The 16,574-nt window shown below is 49.5% G+C and overlaps 2 protein-coding genes across 2 annotated transcripts; one reads left to right on the top strand and one right to left on the bottom strand.

Moving 5' to 3' along the window:
* Nucleotides 1-865: 865 nt before the first annotated feature.
* On the bottom strand, nt 866-3,888 carry LOC100192969 (endoglucanase 1). The gene is made up of 5 exons (NM_001138145.2): nt 3,548-3,888; nt 3,018-3,425; nt 2,675-2,929; nt 1,695-1,809; nt 866-1,622 (listed from the first exon to the last, which is right to left on the bottom strand). The coding sequence occupies exons 1-5, from the start codon at nt 3,773-3,775 to the stop codon at nt 1,108-1,110; spliced, it is 1,521 nt and encodes a 506-aa protein (NP_001131617.2). The 5' UTR covers nt 3,776-3,888; the 3' UTR covers nt 866-1,107.
* Nucleotides 3,889-10,487: 6,599 nt separating this feature from the next.
* Nucleotides 10,488-12,604, top strand: LOC100280598 (uncharacterized). Its single transcript, NM_001153517.1, is given in 2 exon segments — nt 10,488-11,030; nt 12,282-12,604. Coding segments are annotated over 2 exon segments (465 nt in total). The 5' UTR covers nt 10,488-10,712; the 3' UTR covers nt 12,429-12,604.
* Nucleotides 12,605-16,574: the final 3,970 nt, after the last annotated feature.

Here is a 16,574-nt window from a genome sequence, read left to right as displayed (position 1 = left end):
GAATCGGAGATCCGAGATAACCTAAACCCTAACTGTGAAATAAGTTGAAGAACACATAAACCCTAACTGTGAAACCAGTTCAAGAACACCTAAACCCTTGTGTAAATCGAAGCTACGTTTATTTGGGCAACGGATTCAATCATAGGTGGAGAAATTGGCGAAGTCACGAGTCGTACCTTGGAGCTTGAAGATCGAATGAAGCAGATCGGGTCAACGTAGATCTATTGCCGAATCGATGACCTCCCTTTGGACGAGACCCCGCAGGCGCCGTGCCGGCTGACAGAGAGCAACGGCGGCGGCGTCTTCGCACGGATCTGCCGGGTCGGCGGTCTGCGAAGCTGGACGGCGGAGCCGCGTTGAGGTCCCCCACCGGTGGTCGCCGCCCGGAGCAAGAAAACCGAATCGCGGGAGAGGGCGGCTCGACGGGTACCTTTTCTGGCGGCGGAACGGTCGCACTTGGTTCGTCTCCAATACCGCCCTCGGAGTATTCCGAACCCGCGGGCGTGTGGGCGAAGGAAGCGGCTGCGGGGGAGGAAAGCGGCATAGAGTGCCCCTCCATTTAGCGTGACAGAGAAAGAATCGCGAAGGAAGAGGAGGAGGAGGAGGACGCCGGTGAATGCAAGGGAGGGGACTGTAGCCCCTATCTCGTGTACAGTAATAGGGGAGGGCTGCTTACGCTGCTTACGCATTTGGATCGTGCCGGCACGGCAGAGGAGATTCGCAGACGCTACTTCAGGCAGTACACATGTGACCTACGGCTCCTTTCGTGCGTAGCTCGTTTTGTGTCAGTGTGCAGCTACAGAGAGTCACATAACATACTCATAAAGCGTCATGCACTTGCAAAAACATGTCACGCAGACGACGTAGCACAGTTAACCTTGCTACTAGCGTATATAATCTTAACAGCTAATACAATCTTGGAGCCTACTAATTCCTCTTCCCTGGTCTTTCTTTTGCAGGCAAGGGAGTGGCTCTGGTTAACTAGTTACAACTACTCGTACGGATACACCAGGCAACAATCGGGCCCGAACAAGACAAACCAAAGCCCATCTAAAATACCCAGGCCCGTGCGTGCGTTCGTCATCTATCACTCTCCCTAGGCTTTTTTCAGTCGCCGCCCGACTCGGCTGGGTTGGGATGTGCCGAGAAGTAGGCGAGGAGGCCCATGAGCGGCGCGTTGATGTACGTGGTGGGCTCGGACTGCTGGAACACGGCGCGCGCGTCGGGGAAGGCGTCGGAGTCGTCGGTGGGCCCGCCCACGACGGCGCCCACGAGCAGGTTCGGGTTGGGCGCCGGGCTGGTGTAGTAGGCGGCGCCGGCCTTGCAGCCGATCCGCGCCGGGTGCGCCGCCACGGACGGCAGCGAGCTGGCGCGGTGGTGGATCCGCCGCGGGAACCGCGCGCCGTACCCCACCATGTACGACATCCGCAGCGGGTTGTCGCCCAGTATGTAGTCCACCTGCCGCTTGGCCACGCGGCGGAGCTGCACCGGCGACGCCGACGACGAGCCGCACGAGACGCGCCCGCCGGCGTGGCTCAGGTAGTTGGAGTAGGCCAGCAGGAGGAACGACAGCTGCGTCACGTGCTGCATGTTGCTGCTCCCGACCTTGAACAGCAGCCCGCCTGCATTGCGGCGGTTAATTGTTTTGTTTCCGGTCAGACCGTCCGATCAGGAGGATGGCTAGTGAAGCGTACCTGGGGAGTACTGGATCTGGGGGTGATTGGAGATGCCGGGGAGGAGGGTGCACATGAAGTTGTCGGCGTTGACACGGAAGGACTGGAAGTACTCGTCCTTCCCCATCAGAACCTCCTGAGTAACACAATACAGACAGGATTAGATTTCAGCATTAGTGATCCGCTTTGATTCCTACTGTTGAGTGCATTTGGGATATCATTTATCTACAGTACACCCGTGAAGAAGGCTTCTTCGCTGGGAACCCCTGCTGCTACTCTACCGTGCGGCGTGTGCGGCATCATGCGAAGCACAAGGGCCTAGGAGGATACCGAGATTGCAGCAGACATGCATGTTACTACAGCAGCCCCAACAACAGTGATAGCCTATGATGGGTAAGTCGATGAGTACTGAATCTACAAATAGGCTGATGAGTAGTAGTACTGAATTCTATAATAGCTTTCACTAGCTTTAGTGGGTAGAGCTTCAAAGTTTAGTTTATAGAAGATAAGTTTGGAGCAAAGGATGCAAAAATGCCGAAAGTCCGCTAGACATTCTAGTGCTGAGATAAAATAATGTGTTCGAGGTTTCGATAACATAATATTGCCAAAGTAGGCAAGGACGTGCGGAGGCTGACATGCCCCGAGCCCACCGAAAAGCTGATGACACCCTCGATGGGGGCGAAGGCCAAGTGGCCAACCATGTGCTCTCGCCTGTTGCCCGGTACGCAACAGAGATTTTGCAGCGTAGGTATGGAAGAAACGGCCAAAATAAAAAGGCATACTGTCCGGTCTTAACACCAAGCTGACCAGTGCTGGTGACGGTCTAATAATAGCAAAAGATTTGGATGTGGCCAATGCTTCTGACATCAGCGAACAGCCCAAATTTGCGGCACTCCGTCTCCGTAGTACTGACTTAAGCGTAGTAACAAGTCATTAACGTGGCAAGGCAATGACTAATGTTTGCGCAGAAAAAGACCAAGAGGCGATATGGATGGATGGACCTTTGAGATGAGGACGTTGATGCCGGCGTGCTTGTTGTCCCAGCCGAACTCGTTGATGGCGTCGCTGGCGCCGAGCACCACCTCGTTCCTCTTGATGTACTCGCGGTACTCCCGCCGCCGCGTCGCCTTGTGCAGCCACGCCGCGCCCCACAGCAGCTCGTCCTGGTATCCGGAGTAGTCGCAGTAGCAGGGGCACACCGCCGCGTGGAGGCTGCTGCTGTAGGGGCCCCGGTACTTGTCCGCGAACTCGAACACCTACACCACACACACAACAGGAACGCACGGGTGAGTTGTCATCCGCCAGCTGCGACGGAGAGTCGTCCCGGGCTCCCGGCGCTCTTACGGCGACGGCGCGGTCGAGGAGGCGCTTGGAGTAGGCGGGGTCGGCGTCGCGGAAGACGATGGAGCCGGCGGCGAGCGCGGCGGCGGTCTCGGCGGCGACGTCGGAGCCCGGGTGGGACGGGTCCACCTTGTACACGGTGCGCGGGGTGTCCATGTCCTCGGGCCGCTCCCAGCACGCGTGGTCGCGGAACGCGTCGCCCACCTGCACGTACACCGTGTTCCGCTTCGCCGTCGCCTTCATCAGGTAGTCCGTCGCCCACCGCACCGCCTTCCGGGCCTCCTCCCTGTGGGGGCCGAAGCTGCGCCCGAAGTCGATCAGGCCCCACGACATGAGCGTCGCCGTGAACGCCATCGGGAACCCGAACTTCACGTTGTCGCCGGCGTCGTAGTACCCTCCGGTCAGATCCACCTGTTACGCGACGACCAAATGGCGCGGTAATGCTCACACATGTCTTGCTTCAACGGTACTCTATAGGCCAAAAGGCAACTATAGAGAGTGATTTATTAGTCGGACTGGGTCGGTGCACGTACCCCGGCCGCGGCGCCGTCGTGGAGGCCGGAGTCGCGGCGCCAGCGGAGGCGCTGGTCCGGCGGGAGCCTCCCCGAGCGCTGCCCCTCGAAGAAGAGGATGCACTTGTGCAGGGCGTCGCCGTAATCGTGCTGCGCGGCCACCGCCGCCGCGGCCGAGAGCAGCATTGCCACAGCGGCTGCGGCCGCCGCCATTGCCTTGACACTGCTCTGCGACGCCGCCGCCGACATTGCAGCTAAGAGCTAGTGAAAGCTAGCAACGGCAATGGCCACTGAGTGTAGTGAAAGCTAGCTCTGCCGCCTGGCCCGTACACACTACGCACGGCAGGAGACTGAGGTGTGCGCGACGGCAGGCGGGGGAGGAGAGGGTGCGCTTAATAAATGGGGCGGGCGGCGGGTGAGGTAGAGGCCGGCCGAACGGGAAGGAGGGAGAGGGGTAAATATGGCACGTGAACGGCCGCAGACACGGGCCGACGGCCGATGGATGGAATGATGTGTGGGGAAAGAAGACCTAGGATGCCGGAGCGCGAGACCAATGCGGAGACGCCGCGTGGACGTGGCGAACGTTGCGGCGCCGGAGGCCAGCTCGGCTTTGCCTGGGACCCGAGACACTGTGGGGTGGGGCCAGCGCAGATGGCTCCCCTGCCGTTGTTTGGTTCGTTTTGGCTGTTGGCGGTCCTGTTCCTGTGCAGAAACGGTCTCCACACTAACACTACCACCAGGGCTTGTGTTACTGTGTAGCGTGGCAACGGTTTTCTTTTTCTCGACGCGATAGAAAACACGCATGGCCCATGCTGACGGTGGAATGCTAATGTGATCTACTTATCTACTACTACTAGTACCCTGTACTTCACTATCCGCGTACCACCGTATAACCTATAAACTGTCACTCGGATGGTGTATGCCTGTATGGTGAGCGTCGCACGTAGAGATGGCCAAACGGGCCGCCCGGCCCGGCCCGGCCCGGGCCCGGTGAAGCCCGGCCAAAAACCGGGCCGGGCCTGCTGTGCCAGCGGGCTTAATTTTCTGTCCAAGCCCGGCCCGCAGCGGGCCTAAACGGGCCGGGCCGCACGAAAAAACGGGCCGAAAAGCGGGCTAAACGGGCCGGTAAGTACGTTTTAGTGTAAAAAAACCGGGCTTAACGGGCTTAGAGGTAAACGGGCCGTGCCGGGCTAGCCCGTCGTGCCTAGTTTCCTGTCTAAGCCCGCCCGCTTATTCTACCGTGCCGGGTTCGGACCGGGCCCAAAAAGCGGGCTTCGTGCCGGGCTCACGGGCCTCGTGCTTTTTGGCCATCTATAGTCGCACGTACCGGTATATCTTCAGTTCGGTGGACTTTAGGCTATGTTTGGTTTCAATTAGTCTTACGCCCCGTTTGGATCATTGGAATTGAATTCCATTCTAATAATAGTAATTTAGACATATATCAATTAAGATAATTCAGTTTTATACAAAAGATATTTGTATACTATTATTAGCAAGATGTCGGAGATATTTATGTGCTACATTTTTACTCTAGAGGAGTGAGATGAAGAGTGTCATGTAAGTTACAGAGTAGAAACAAATTCTACTAATGCATAAAATCATTTCTCATCCTCCACACCATGAATTTGCGATAGGCTTATATCTGAACTTTGGAAAGTGATGGAATGTCAAATTCTAAACTAAATAAGTTAGTTTATTGAGTGAATTCCATTTCCTATAAAATGAAGGGATCCAAACGCCCCGTTAGGACTAAACTTTAGTCTTAGGACTAAACTTTAGTCCCTACATGTTTGATTCTAGAGACTAAACAGATTCTAAAGTTATTAAATACAATGTCCAAAGACTCAAATGTCCTTAGAATATACTCATAATATTAGTTATCCATACAAAAAGATAAGGGTAACATGATAATTATGGGCTTTAAATTTAGTCTCTTTTAGCACCTACGTGAAGGACTAAATGGGACTAAAAACTAGAGACTAATGTTTAGTCCCTCTAACCAAACACCCCCTTAATTTATACCGACTTCTGCTATATTTTAAATATTTTTTCTTTATAGATTAGAGCGAACAGTCGTCGTCACTCACTCACTCCTGTGTACGTGCTCGAGAGATGCAGGAGCAGGATAAATGGGCAGTGCACATGCACGTCTTAACGTACTTAGTATCTCCAGAAAAGTACCTACCGAGCACGTACAACTTTTCTCCTGTTTTAAACCAAAGGTGTACTGCTCTCGACTAAGCACATTTAGGCTGCTTCCAACAAGGAGTGACTGCTAAAGCCTCATCTACCCTATATTTAGAGAGAATTCTGTTTTATATCAGTCCAACAACGTTCTCTAAACGATGATCATAATATAGAGGATTTGCTTAATTCCCTATATATATAGTGTTTTCTCTCATCTATTTATTATAATACTTTAAACAATAGATTTAACAAAACTAAAAATTGCACATTACATTTAAGAAAATGGGAAATATGTAAAAATGGGAAATATGCACTTGTATAAATTAAAAAGTAAAATATGTCTATAATATAGGTATTTATGTATGGACGAAGAGGTATAAAGGATGTTGCTAGAGAATAAAAATATATAAATAAAAAATCTTTTCAAGAGGACTATAAAGAACAGACATAAAAATAGATATGGAGTATGCTGTCCTTTCTCACGAGTTTCGGCGGCACGAGCGGCCAGGATTAGTGGTGGTGTAAAACAAGCAGCAGCGAGCTAATAGCAGAGCCATTTCTTCGTCGTATGGAATTTCGGGGCAGTTTTTTTTGGTTCCGTGCGACGCGACGACGGCTCGCATTTGCATTGGTTAAGTGTACAGTAGATGACGCTGCCGCACAGACACAGGTAGCAGTAAACACTGTAGTGTAGTGGTCCCTGTGCTCGTCTCGTGCTGCGCCGGCCACTGCTGTTCATTCAGGCCAGGCCATTTGCTTTTACAGTGTTCCCGGTGCTGGTAGACAGACGGCAGTAGCTCGTTGCTTCGCTGACTTCCCCGGGTTTGTACCCAAAAAAAACACTACCGTAGTTATGAACGAACAATTACTACTAATGAGGATTCGGCGGCGTACTAACAAAATGACATCCGAGGCGGGCCCCCGTGCATTGCATGCAGCATCACGGCACGGCGATCCAGCCGACGTTTCCTTGCTGCCCGGAGATCCGCCGGGTTTTGTTAAATGAGACCGTTGGGTGTCGTGGGGTGGTGGCCTGGTGGGAATGGGATAGGTGAATAGGTCCCGTCGATGGCTAGGCCAGTAGGCCGAGACTCACTCACGGAGGGGATGGGACGGGGGGAGCCGTTAAAGCGTACGGTCGCCATTCACCAGCCCACGCCCACGGGACAAAATAACCGGGCGTCCCAAAGCGAAGCGACGGACGGGCTCGCAAAGGGCCAAAAGGCGGGCGGACCCCTGCTGCTTCGCTTGCGTTTGCGTGACTAGAAATCAAGGGATCATCATCCAGCAGCAGGTTACGCCGTTAAACGCGCATGCTGGCCGTTATGCACGCGAGCCAGGCCCAGCCATGCATGCCCCTCGTCATCAAACAAAGCCTTGGATCCTCGACAAAACGTGGTCGATTCACGATTGCTTAATGCTAGCTGCGTCTGCATGCGCGACTGCTCGCACTCGAAAGACGGCCCAGGGGGGGCTGCACACTTTGGTCGGCATGCACGGCACGGGCACGGCAGCCGCGGCTTTTAGCTGTGGGTGTGTGCACCTGCATGCTGCTCGGGAATGGTCGCTGCGTCTGCGTCTGCGTGCGTGCTCCGCCGCTTTTCAGGTGACCGGCGGTTGCGGGGCAGTGAGGTCGCGAAAGGCGACGACGGGTAACCGCTGGCTAGCTCTAGCTGCTGTGTTCGTTGTAGAGTGTTCTGTCCAAGACCACGAGTAGTAGTAGATTGAAGCCCGTTTCCGAACGTTCGACAGCTCTCGCCTCTGTCCTCTCTGCTCTCGTGACTGGGTTTTATTGCCACGCCACGCGCCGGCCGGATGCGACCAACGGTCGGAACCACGCACAGGACTCCACGAGCACAAACGGGCGCACTGGCACTGCCATTATTCCGTCCTAGGAAACCTCCGCCAACGGTAGGAGTAGATGAGGAGTGGAGACCGGCCGAATCCCTCCCGGGGTCCCGGTGGACTCAACGTTCGGTGACTTCCCGCGTTGCTTCACATGCTCTTCCGCGACAGGAACAGGCAGGTTAGGCCATTTAGGCTTCGGTTTCGTATTATAGATAGATTATACTGTTTGTATGTTAAATTTAAAATATAGAGTGTGATAGATAGGTGGAACAACCGAATAACCGTCGGACGTAGATCTTTTTTGCGTAAAAATAGACTGACTTCTGCAAATTTCTGAATAATCTATATGAAATTCCTACGTTTCGGATAGACAGATGGGAGTGCTCGAGAAATCTCGAAACATGTTTACCGCAACGGTCCTGTAGTCCGTAACGCTAGTACCAATAGTCTAGCACAGTAGTGAAGGCGCGCTACACTGACATGGTCACATGGAGCAGCTGCGGCTGCTGGTGGCCTGGTGTGCACCATCGTACGCAGACCGCAGGCACAAGTGTCGGTGTCGCCTTCCCGCCCCTGGAACCACGAGCGCATGGCTAGAGCTGGAACTTAGGTCAGGCACGGCCCAAGCCATCATGCTTCGAGCTAATATCCATAATTTTACTATAGACTAAAAATTATATGAGAAAGAGAAATTAATATTTTCTATAACTTTTGTATAACTTTTGTGAACATATAAAAAATAGAATGAAATAACCATTTAAACATTTAAACGCTAGTTTTCTATAATTCGTGTCTCACTTACGTCGTGTCGGCCTAAGTATTTTCCATCTAGTCATGATATGCAATCCATCATATCTAAATTTGATGCACGTGCCGGTTCAGACTATTTTCCTTCATGTCCGTGCTTTTGCCAGGCCTAAATAGTCCGATCCAAAATCCGAACTTCCAGGTCTACTCATGGCGCATCGGTGATCCCACACATCGTGCGTTGCTGCGCGCGAGCTCAGCGCCTCGCTCGTGCCGTGACGGCCGAATTTTTTGCATTTTGATCCTTCATCGGAAAAAAATCACATTTAGACCCTAGAAAATTTTAATGTCATTTTTGGACCCTTTACTCGGCGCCGTAGCCTGTGGCGCCGAGGTAACACAGCTCGGCGCCATAGGCTATGGCGCCGAGCTCCGTTTTGTACAGAAAATTTGTCTAGCTCAGTTGGTAAAATACAAGGCTCTTAAACTTGTGGTTGTGGGTTCTCGAGCCCCACGGTGGGCGTTTTTAATACTTTTTGTCTTTATCACTTATTTATTTTTTGTTGTCCATATTTTTCGTTTATTTCGCTGATTTGTCCGTCCTGATTTATTTCTCATCCAGTTTTATTTTTGTGACTGATTTGTTTATTCGTCCAGATTTTTTTATCCGGCGAGCACAGCAGCTGTGTGCCACAGTGCTCACAAGCCGTCTGTTGGGGACTTGTTCTCAACTGTTATGAATTAAGAACAATGCAACATAAAGTGTTAAATGTCAATGTCATTCGTCCATGGAACATTATTCCCTTGAGGATAATGGGCCTTGGACGAAGGCTGATAAGAGCATAATTACGAAGTTTAAATCTTCGTAATAAAATTTCAGTAAAAATTATAAGGTGACATAAAAAGATATAAAAGGGATAAATACATCAAAGACAAATTTCATTGTATTTATTTAATGTATGGAATCATTGAATACAATAATACCTTTGCCTTGGCAAAAGGTTGGATTCCAGAAGATGCGATTGCAATCACTCGAATGCGTGAACAGTAATGGAATACTGTTCACTATTTATAGGCACAGGACGCAGCCTGTGAGGAATTACAAGTAAGCCCCTTATAAAAGCTTACAACATTGACTCAGACCTTTATGGACTAAAAGGTCATTCTATCTTTAAGTCGGTTTGCAATACCGAAGCTTCACAAAGAGGAACCTTCGGCCATTTCATACAAACAGCTTCCGCTGAAGACTGCTTCTCCCTGTAAGACCTTCGGCGACGAAGCATAGGCCCAACACCGTCAACTTCTCTAATTGTTTGCTCAACTAACCACAATAAAAATCAAATAAGAACACTCTTACTTCAATCGTGATCAAATAAAAATATTATATTTTCATTGAATTCTTTTGAACATAAATTTTAAATACATAATAACAAATTCCCAGTAAAAAGAAGCACACATATTCATCTTTTTTTCTTCTGCACTAAATAAAAGTATACTCCAATATATACTTGTCTCATGGATGATATATTTTAGAATTTACTGCATATACAGCTGTTGTGCTCGCCGGATAAAAAAAATCTGGACGAATAAACAAATCAGTCACAAAAATAAAACTGCATGAGAAATAAATCAGGACGGACAAATCAGCGATATAAACGAAAAATATGGACAACAAAAAAATAAATAAGCGACAAAGACAAAAAGTATTAAAAAATGCCCATCGTGGGGCTCGAACCCACGACCACAAGTATAAGAGTCTTGTATTTTACCAACTGAGCTAGACAAGTTTTTTGTATAGAACGGAGCTCGGCGCCAAGATATATGGCGCCGAGCTCGGTACCACGTCGGCGCCGAGCTCGGTACCACGTCGGCGCCACGACGTCCGTTTGTGTCAACGCAGCACGTACCTCGGCGCCATAGCCTATGGCGCCGAGCTGTGTTACCTCGGCGCCATAGGCTACGACGCCGAGTAAAGGGTCCAAAAATGACATTAAAATTTTCTAGGGTCCAAACGTGAATTTTTTTCGAATGAAGGATCAAAATGCAAAAAATTCGGCCGTGACGGCTGCCCCGAGCCCCGCCCCGGCGCGTCGGTGATCCCACACCCACGGGCTTGAGGATTCCCGGGCACTGCGCAGGCAAAAAATAAAAAAGAGACTTGCGCTACTCCCCAGTCCCCAGTCCGCGGCCGCCGTCTCTGTGCCCTTCCCATCCCTTCCGCCCTTCGCTACTCCCCAGTCCCCAGTCCCCCCTCCCGGCTCCCGGGCAAAAAAAAAAAAAAAAAAAAAAAACACGCCCCATCGCTGCGCAGCACGGCGCGGCAGTATAGGAAAACGCACTGGTTCCATTCCAGGTCAAAACTTACGGCGCGCTGCGAAGGGAGTCGGGCGCGGTGGGGTGTAGCATGAGGGAGCAGCAGGGTTCCGGCGACGTGGCGGGGCGCCGGGGCGGGGTCATCAGGTCCCTGCTGGGCGTCGAGCGCCGGCTCGCGGAGGGCGACGCCGAGGGGGCGGTCGGGGTCTCCTCAGGCAAGCAGCCGGCGACCGAGGGCGGTGGCGGTGGCGGTGGCGAGGAAAGGAAGGCCGTGGTGAGGGTGGTGGCGGCCGACATGCCGCCCGCGCTGCAGCGCCGCGCGTTCCGCTGCGCCCGCGACGAGCTCGCCGCGATGCCGCACTTCCCGCGCCGGCTCGAGCCCAAGCGCCTCGCGCTCGCGCTCAAGAAGGTAAGTTCTTTTTTCTTTTCCATCTGATTGATTATTCGGAGAAGACCCGTAGCTAGCCATGCTTGGACTTGCGTAGTCCTATTGGGCAGTTCACTTACTAGTCGCTAATTAGAGTATCGGAGATGCTGCTTAGTCTTGGACCGAGGACATCAGATTGCGTTCTTGCTTGTTTTTACAAAATGGTTTGCTCCGTCGCCCCCATGAATCAAGGATTCTTGGAGCGGCATTGCTGCTATAGGCCTATAGTGTGATTGCACTTGTTCAGTTGTTCTTATACCCTCAATCCCTCATAGTGCACTTGCGCCTTCTCACCGGAATGCAGTCATAAGAATTGGTACATGATCCATTCATATCCGTTCTCATTTGATTGCCATTGGTGTATTATTGGACTGTCTTCGTGAGTCCAAAATCCAAATCCAAAATGTTTTTGTCGTTCGTTTGCATTTCAGCTCATTTGGAAGGTTCCGGCCTTCCGGGAGTTGCTGGACCCCACCACTGGCAGTTCAAGTATCAGTTTCTGAGCAACCAGGCGATGGGGTCAGGTTGAATCAACTATACTTCTTCGTAACTGTCCTAAGCCATCCTTGTGCAATCTATGGTAGATCACCAAACCAACCAATGTTATCGATTTATACACTGCACATCCATAAAGTCGTGTCGTCATATTCTCAGCTGGTTGCCATTTCACAAAATGGTACTCCTGTCCAATTTTGACTGGATCATGCAGCAACTTTGAACCGATTATTGGTCTTGCATTTTGCGTATTTGTATTTTGTATGATTTTAATGCACAGTTTTCCAAATTTAATCTATCATTTGGAAAGTTCCATTTTGTACCATCCAAATTGGTTTTTGCTTATATATTGTAACTAAAGACTACATGGATCTTTTCTCACTTAGGTTTTGTTGGGTTATTTCAATTTCATGTGGATTGGTGTGTATTTGAATGAATTAGAATGGATTTTGATTTGCTATGGATTTAAAGCGATTCAATATCATCCAATCCACATGAATTAATGTTGAAACAAACATGGCTTTAGATGAATCTGACAAAAATCTCCAAGCAACAAAACAACTGAATCTAGGACCACCTCGCTCAATCCATCCCCCATATGTGATCATACAACCACATATAACACATATTCCAATTGTTTGTCCGCAATTTCCTCATTTTGTCCGTCCTGTTTCATATTGCAATCCTGTACCATTGTACGTCTGTACCTACTGATAAGGTCTTATCCTTTGCTGACAGGAGTTCGATGCTGCTTACGGGCCAGCTTGGCACTGCATCGTGGGGACGAGTTTCGGTTCATATGTCACGCACGCCCGGGGTGGATTCTTGTATTTTTCCGTCGATAAGGTCTACATCCTGCTCTTCAGGACAGCCGTGGAGCCCTAGCCGCATTGACGGCCACCAGCCTACCAGCAATGGACAAATGGTTCATAAAAATGCCCAGTTCTTGGGATAGCTCACACCAAATTCAGTTGTTCAGTCAGCTAGGCCGAGGCCTTGTAACTTGTAAATTGCATTGTTTCTTCGAAGGCAAATGGAAACTCCTTGTGTTTCTGATAAAATTTCTGATTTGTTCGGGATCATCTGTTTCAGCTCAATTTGTTCAAGACTGCTAATGGTTTTTTGTTTTTGTGCCTGATATTTCTGCCTCCTTTGTAGATGGCCAGATAGTACCAAAATTTGCACGCTGAACAAATTTAGGTTGTCTCCAGCAACGTCCTCTATATACATCTTCGATATCTGTCTTTTACAGTCTTTTTCTAAAAGATTACATCATATATATCTTACGTCCTCTATATACATCTTCGATATCTGTCTTTTACAGTCTTTTTCTAAAAGATTACATCATCTATATCTTATTCCTCTTCAACAACGTCCTCTAAATCACGTCTTCTATACGCAAATACCTATATTAGAGACATTTTTTATTTTTATTTTTTGTACATACATATTTATCATACTCTTAAATGTATTGTACATATTTTAGTTTTGTTAAACCAGGTATTTAAAGTATTTAGATGAATAGATAACCGTTTAGAGAAACTTTATATATAGAGAATTCAGCAACGTCGTCTAAATTTAGAGGATCATTTAGAGAACGTTGCTGGAGAGTGTAGAGTACTGTTTGATCCTCTATATTTAAAATAGAGGATGCTTCATGGGCCCTTGTTGGAGCCAGCCTTAGGGTATATATTTAGATGATCTTGTCATACAGAACCTTATGTTGTTTTGCAAGGCAGGCATTGCTGCCTGTGATCATCAAAATGCGAGAGGTAAGTGCAGCACAATATACCACGTCTATTTCTAAAGAAATACGCAAAAAAAATGTGGACTAAAACAAAGAAAGTCAAACGAATTATCTCGTCTGAGTTCTGATATATACACACTGACTAGTCTATCTATATACAACTATGTAATCTCCCAGTTTAAATTTGCAAAACTTACCTAATCAAATCACTCTTACTTGAAAGTCGCCTAGAGGAGGTAAATAGACGAAATCTAAAATTTAACTCTTAACAACAAAAACTTCGATCACAATTAGACGTTGGAACGAGAAGTAATATGATCGAAGTAGTAAGAGTTTTGGAATAGAAGAGGGATGACATAAATCACAAAATGAACACACACAAAATATACAAGTGATTTGGTTTACTGAGGTTCAGTTTCAAAGAACCTACGTCCCTATTGAGGTGTCATAAAAAACGAGGTATCTTTCAACCCTCTCGAGTGATCCTGAAAATCAAACTCGAGCTCTCTCTTCTCAATCGAAGGACCTTAGTTCCACAATTATTTCCACACAACACACAATCTCTTACTAGCTTTATAATGGACGGGAGTTAAAACTCCAAACTTAAGGGCACGAAGATGCAACAACTAACTCAACACAATCTCTCACACAAGGCAATATCTCTTTAGCTCAAATCTCTTGAATATGGCATTTGGGAGGCTTTTGATCACTTGGACTTGGTGATTTGAATATATGGATGTTTGCTCCAGCTCATGTGTCTTCAATGTACTGGTTGATGGTGTATTTATAGCCCCCAACAACCAATATAGTCGTTGGAGTGAATGGTGAAAAACTGTTTCCTCTGCGGGTGCACGGGACCTTGAATAGTACTAGTCTGGTGCCCCACCGGACCTTGTGAGACTACTGTTGTAGGTGACCGTTCTAACGGGGTGAAGTCTTGTCAGGCTCACCAGTCCATTCCGGTCTACCACCAGACCTTGCCACATAAAGCCGCTGAAAGGGAAATGTGCCCTTGGGCCATTTCTAAGTATTTTGGTGATTGAGTGCCAACACAAGTGCTTTTGTGTTGATCTATGCAATATGGTGGACAAAGTGCAAATCATGTCAAAAGGTATGTTTCTAGACTTAGTACATTATTTTATGGACTAATGTGTTGTGTCTAAGTGCTGGAAACAGGAAAAATCGAATTGGAAATGAGATGGCTTTGTTCAGCCAAGTCTGCTCAGTCTGGGAGCACCGGACTGTCCGGTGGTGCACCAGACAGTGTCCGGTGCGCCAGGCTGGCTCGAGCGAACTGGCCGCTCTCGGAAATTAACCGGCGACGTACGGCTATAATTCACCGGACTGTCCCGTGTGCACCGGACTGTCCGGTGAGCCATCGGTCGGCCGAGCGATCTGCGCGGGACACGTGGCCGAGCCAACGGCTAGAAGGGGGCACCGGACTGTCCGGTGTGCACCAGACATGTCCGGTGCGCCAACGGCTCCCAAACTTGCAACGGTCGGCTGCGCCATTTTAGGAAGGAAATCGGGCACCGGACAGTGTCCGGTGTGCACCGGACTGTCCGGTGCGCCTCGCGACAGAAGGCAAGAATTGCCTTCCCTGATTGCTCTCAACGGCTCCTAGCTGCCTTGGGGCTATAAAAGGGACCCCTAGGCGCATGGAGGAGCATACCAAGAATACTCAAAGCAATCCTAAGCACCGAGACTTCGATTCCACGCATTTGTTTCTGTGTGATAGCATCTAGAGCTCTAGTTGAGTTGTAAACTCATTGGGTTGTGTTGCGAGCTCTTGTTGCGACTTGTGTGCGTGTTGTTGCTCTGATTTGTGTGTCTTGTGTGCGTTGCTCATCCCTCCCTTACTCCGTGACTCTTTGTGAACATCAAAAGTGTAAGGGCGAGAGGCTCCAAGTTGTGGAGATTCCTCGCGAACGAGATAAGAAAAGAAAAGCAAAACACCGTGGTATTCAAGTTGATCATTGGATCACTTGAGAGGAGTTGAGTGCAACTCTCGTCCGTTGGGACGCCACAACGTGGAGTAGGCAAGTTTTGTACTTGGCCGAACCACGGGATAAACCACTGTGTCATCTCTGTGTTGATCTCTTTGTGGTTGTCATATTGTGCAAGTTCTTCTCTCTAGCCACTTGGTGATTATTGTGCTAACACTTAACCAAGTTTTGTGGCTTAAGTTTTAAGTTTTACAGGATCACCTATTCACCCCCCCTCTAGGTGCTCTCAATTGGTATCAGAGACGTTCTCTTCAAGAAAGGGACTAACCGCCCGAAGAGATGGATCCTAAGGGGAAGGGAATCGTGATCAACGACAAGGAGAAGGAGTCCTTCGTCAATGAGCCGAAGGATGACAAGCCTACCGACTCGGGCTCGGGCCACAGACGCAAAGATGGGAAGAAGAAGAAGACAAGACGCATCAAGGAGATCGTCTACTACGACGACAGCGATGAGTCCACTTCTTCCCAAAAGGACAACGACGACAACGACTGCGAGAGAAGGAAACCGGTTAATTCAAACTTTTCTTTTGACTACTCTCGTATTCCGCATAGTACAAATGCTCATTTATTATCCATTCCACTTGGTAAACCTCCTCACTTTGATGGAGAGGACTACAGATTTTGGAGTCACAAAATGCGTAGTCATTTGTTCTCTCTCCATCCAAGCATATGGGAGATAGTTGAGAATGGAATGCATTTTGATAGTAGTGATAGTCCCATGTTTATCAATGAGCAAATTCATAAAAATGCACAAGCTACTACTGTTCTTCTAGCTTCTTTGTGCAGGGATGAATACCACAAAGTGAGCGGCTTGGATAACGCCAAGCAAATTTGGGACACCCTCAAGATCTCTCATGAGGGGAATGATGTCACAATGCTCACCAAGATGGAGTTGGTAGAAGGCGAACTCGGGAGATTCGCTATGATAAGGGGAGAAGAGCCAACTCAAACGTACAACCGGCTAAAGACCCTTGTGTCGGCGTTTCGAGACCGGGGGGTCCCTCGGGCCGACGAGTGAGTGCCGCGTGCCCCAGCCCAGATGGGTCGAGCGCGTGGGCGAGCGCAAAGGGGGGAAAGGAGCGAGGCGGCCGGAGACCGGCGTGAGAGAGGTGGGAATCCCGCGGCCTTCGTGTTCGTCCCGCGCCCAGGTCGGGTGCGCTTGCAGTAGGGGGTTACAAGCGTCCACGCGGGAGAGGGAAGCGAGCGGCCCCAAGAGAGCGCCTGCCCCGTCCTCGTCCCCGCGCGGCCAACCCTCTCTAAGAGGGCCCTGGTCCTTCCT

This window comes from Zea mays, chromosome 5 (genome assembly GCF_902167145.1).
Source record: "Zea mays cultivar B73 chromosome 5, Zm-B73-REFERENCE-NAM-5.0, whole genome shotgun sequence".
Lineage (NCBI taxonomy): Eukaryota > Viridiplantae > Streptophyta > Magnoliopsida > Poales > Poaceae > Zea > Zea mays.
This window is presented reverse-complemented; position numbering and strand designations above follow the sequence as displayed.

Excerpts from the sequence above, each read along its gene's own strand:
- LOC100192969 (NM_001138145.2), bottom strand. The coding sequence starts at position 3,775 with ATGTCGGCGGCGGCGTCGCAGAGCAGTGTCAAGGCAATGGCGGCGGCC. Across the intron at positions 2,930-3,017 it reads TCCTCGACCGCGCCGTCGCC|GTGTTCGAGTTCGCGGACAA; the intron begins GTAAGAGCGCCG and ends TGTGTGGTGTAG. Across the intron at positions 1,810-2,674 it reads TCAACGTCCTCATCTCAAAG|GAGGTTCTGATGGGGAAGGA; the intron begins GTCCATCCATCC and ends TGTGTTACTCAG.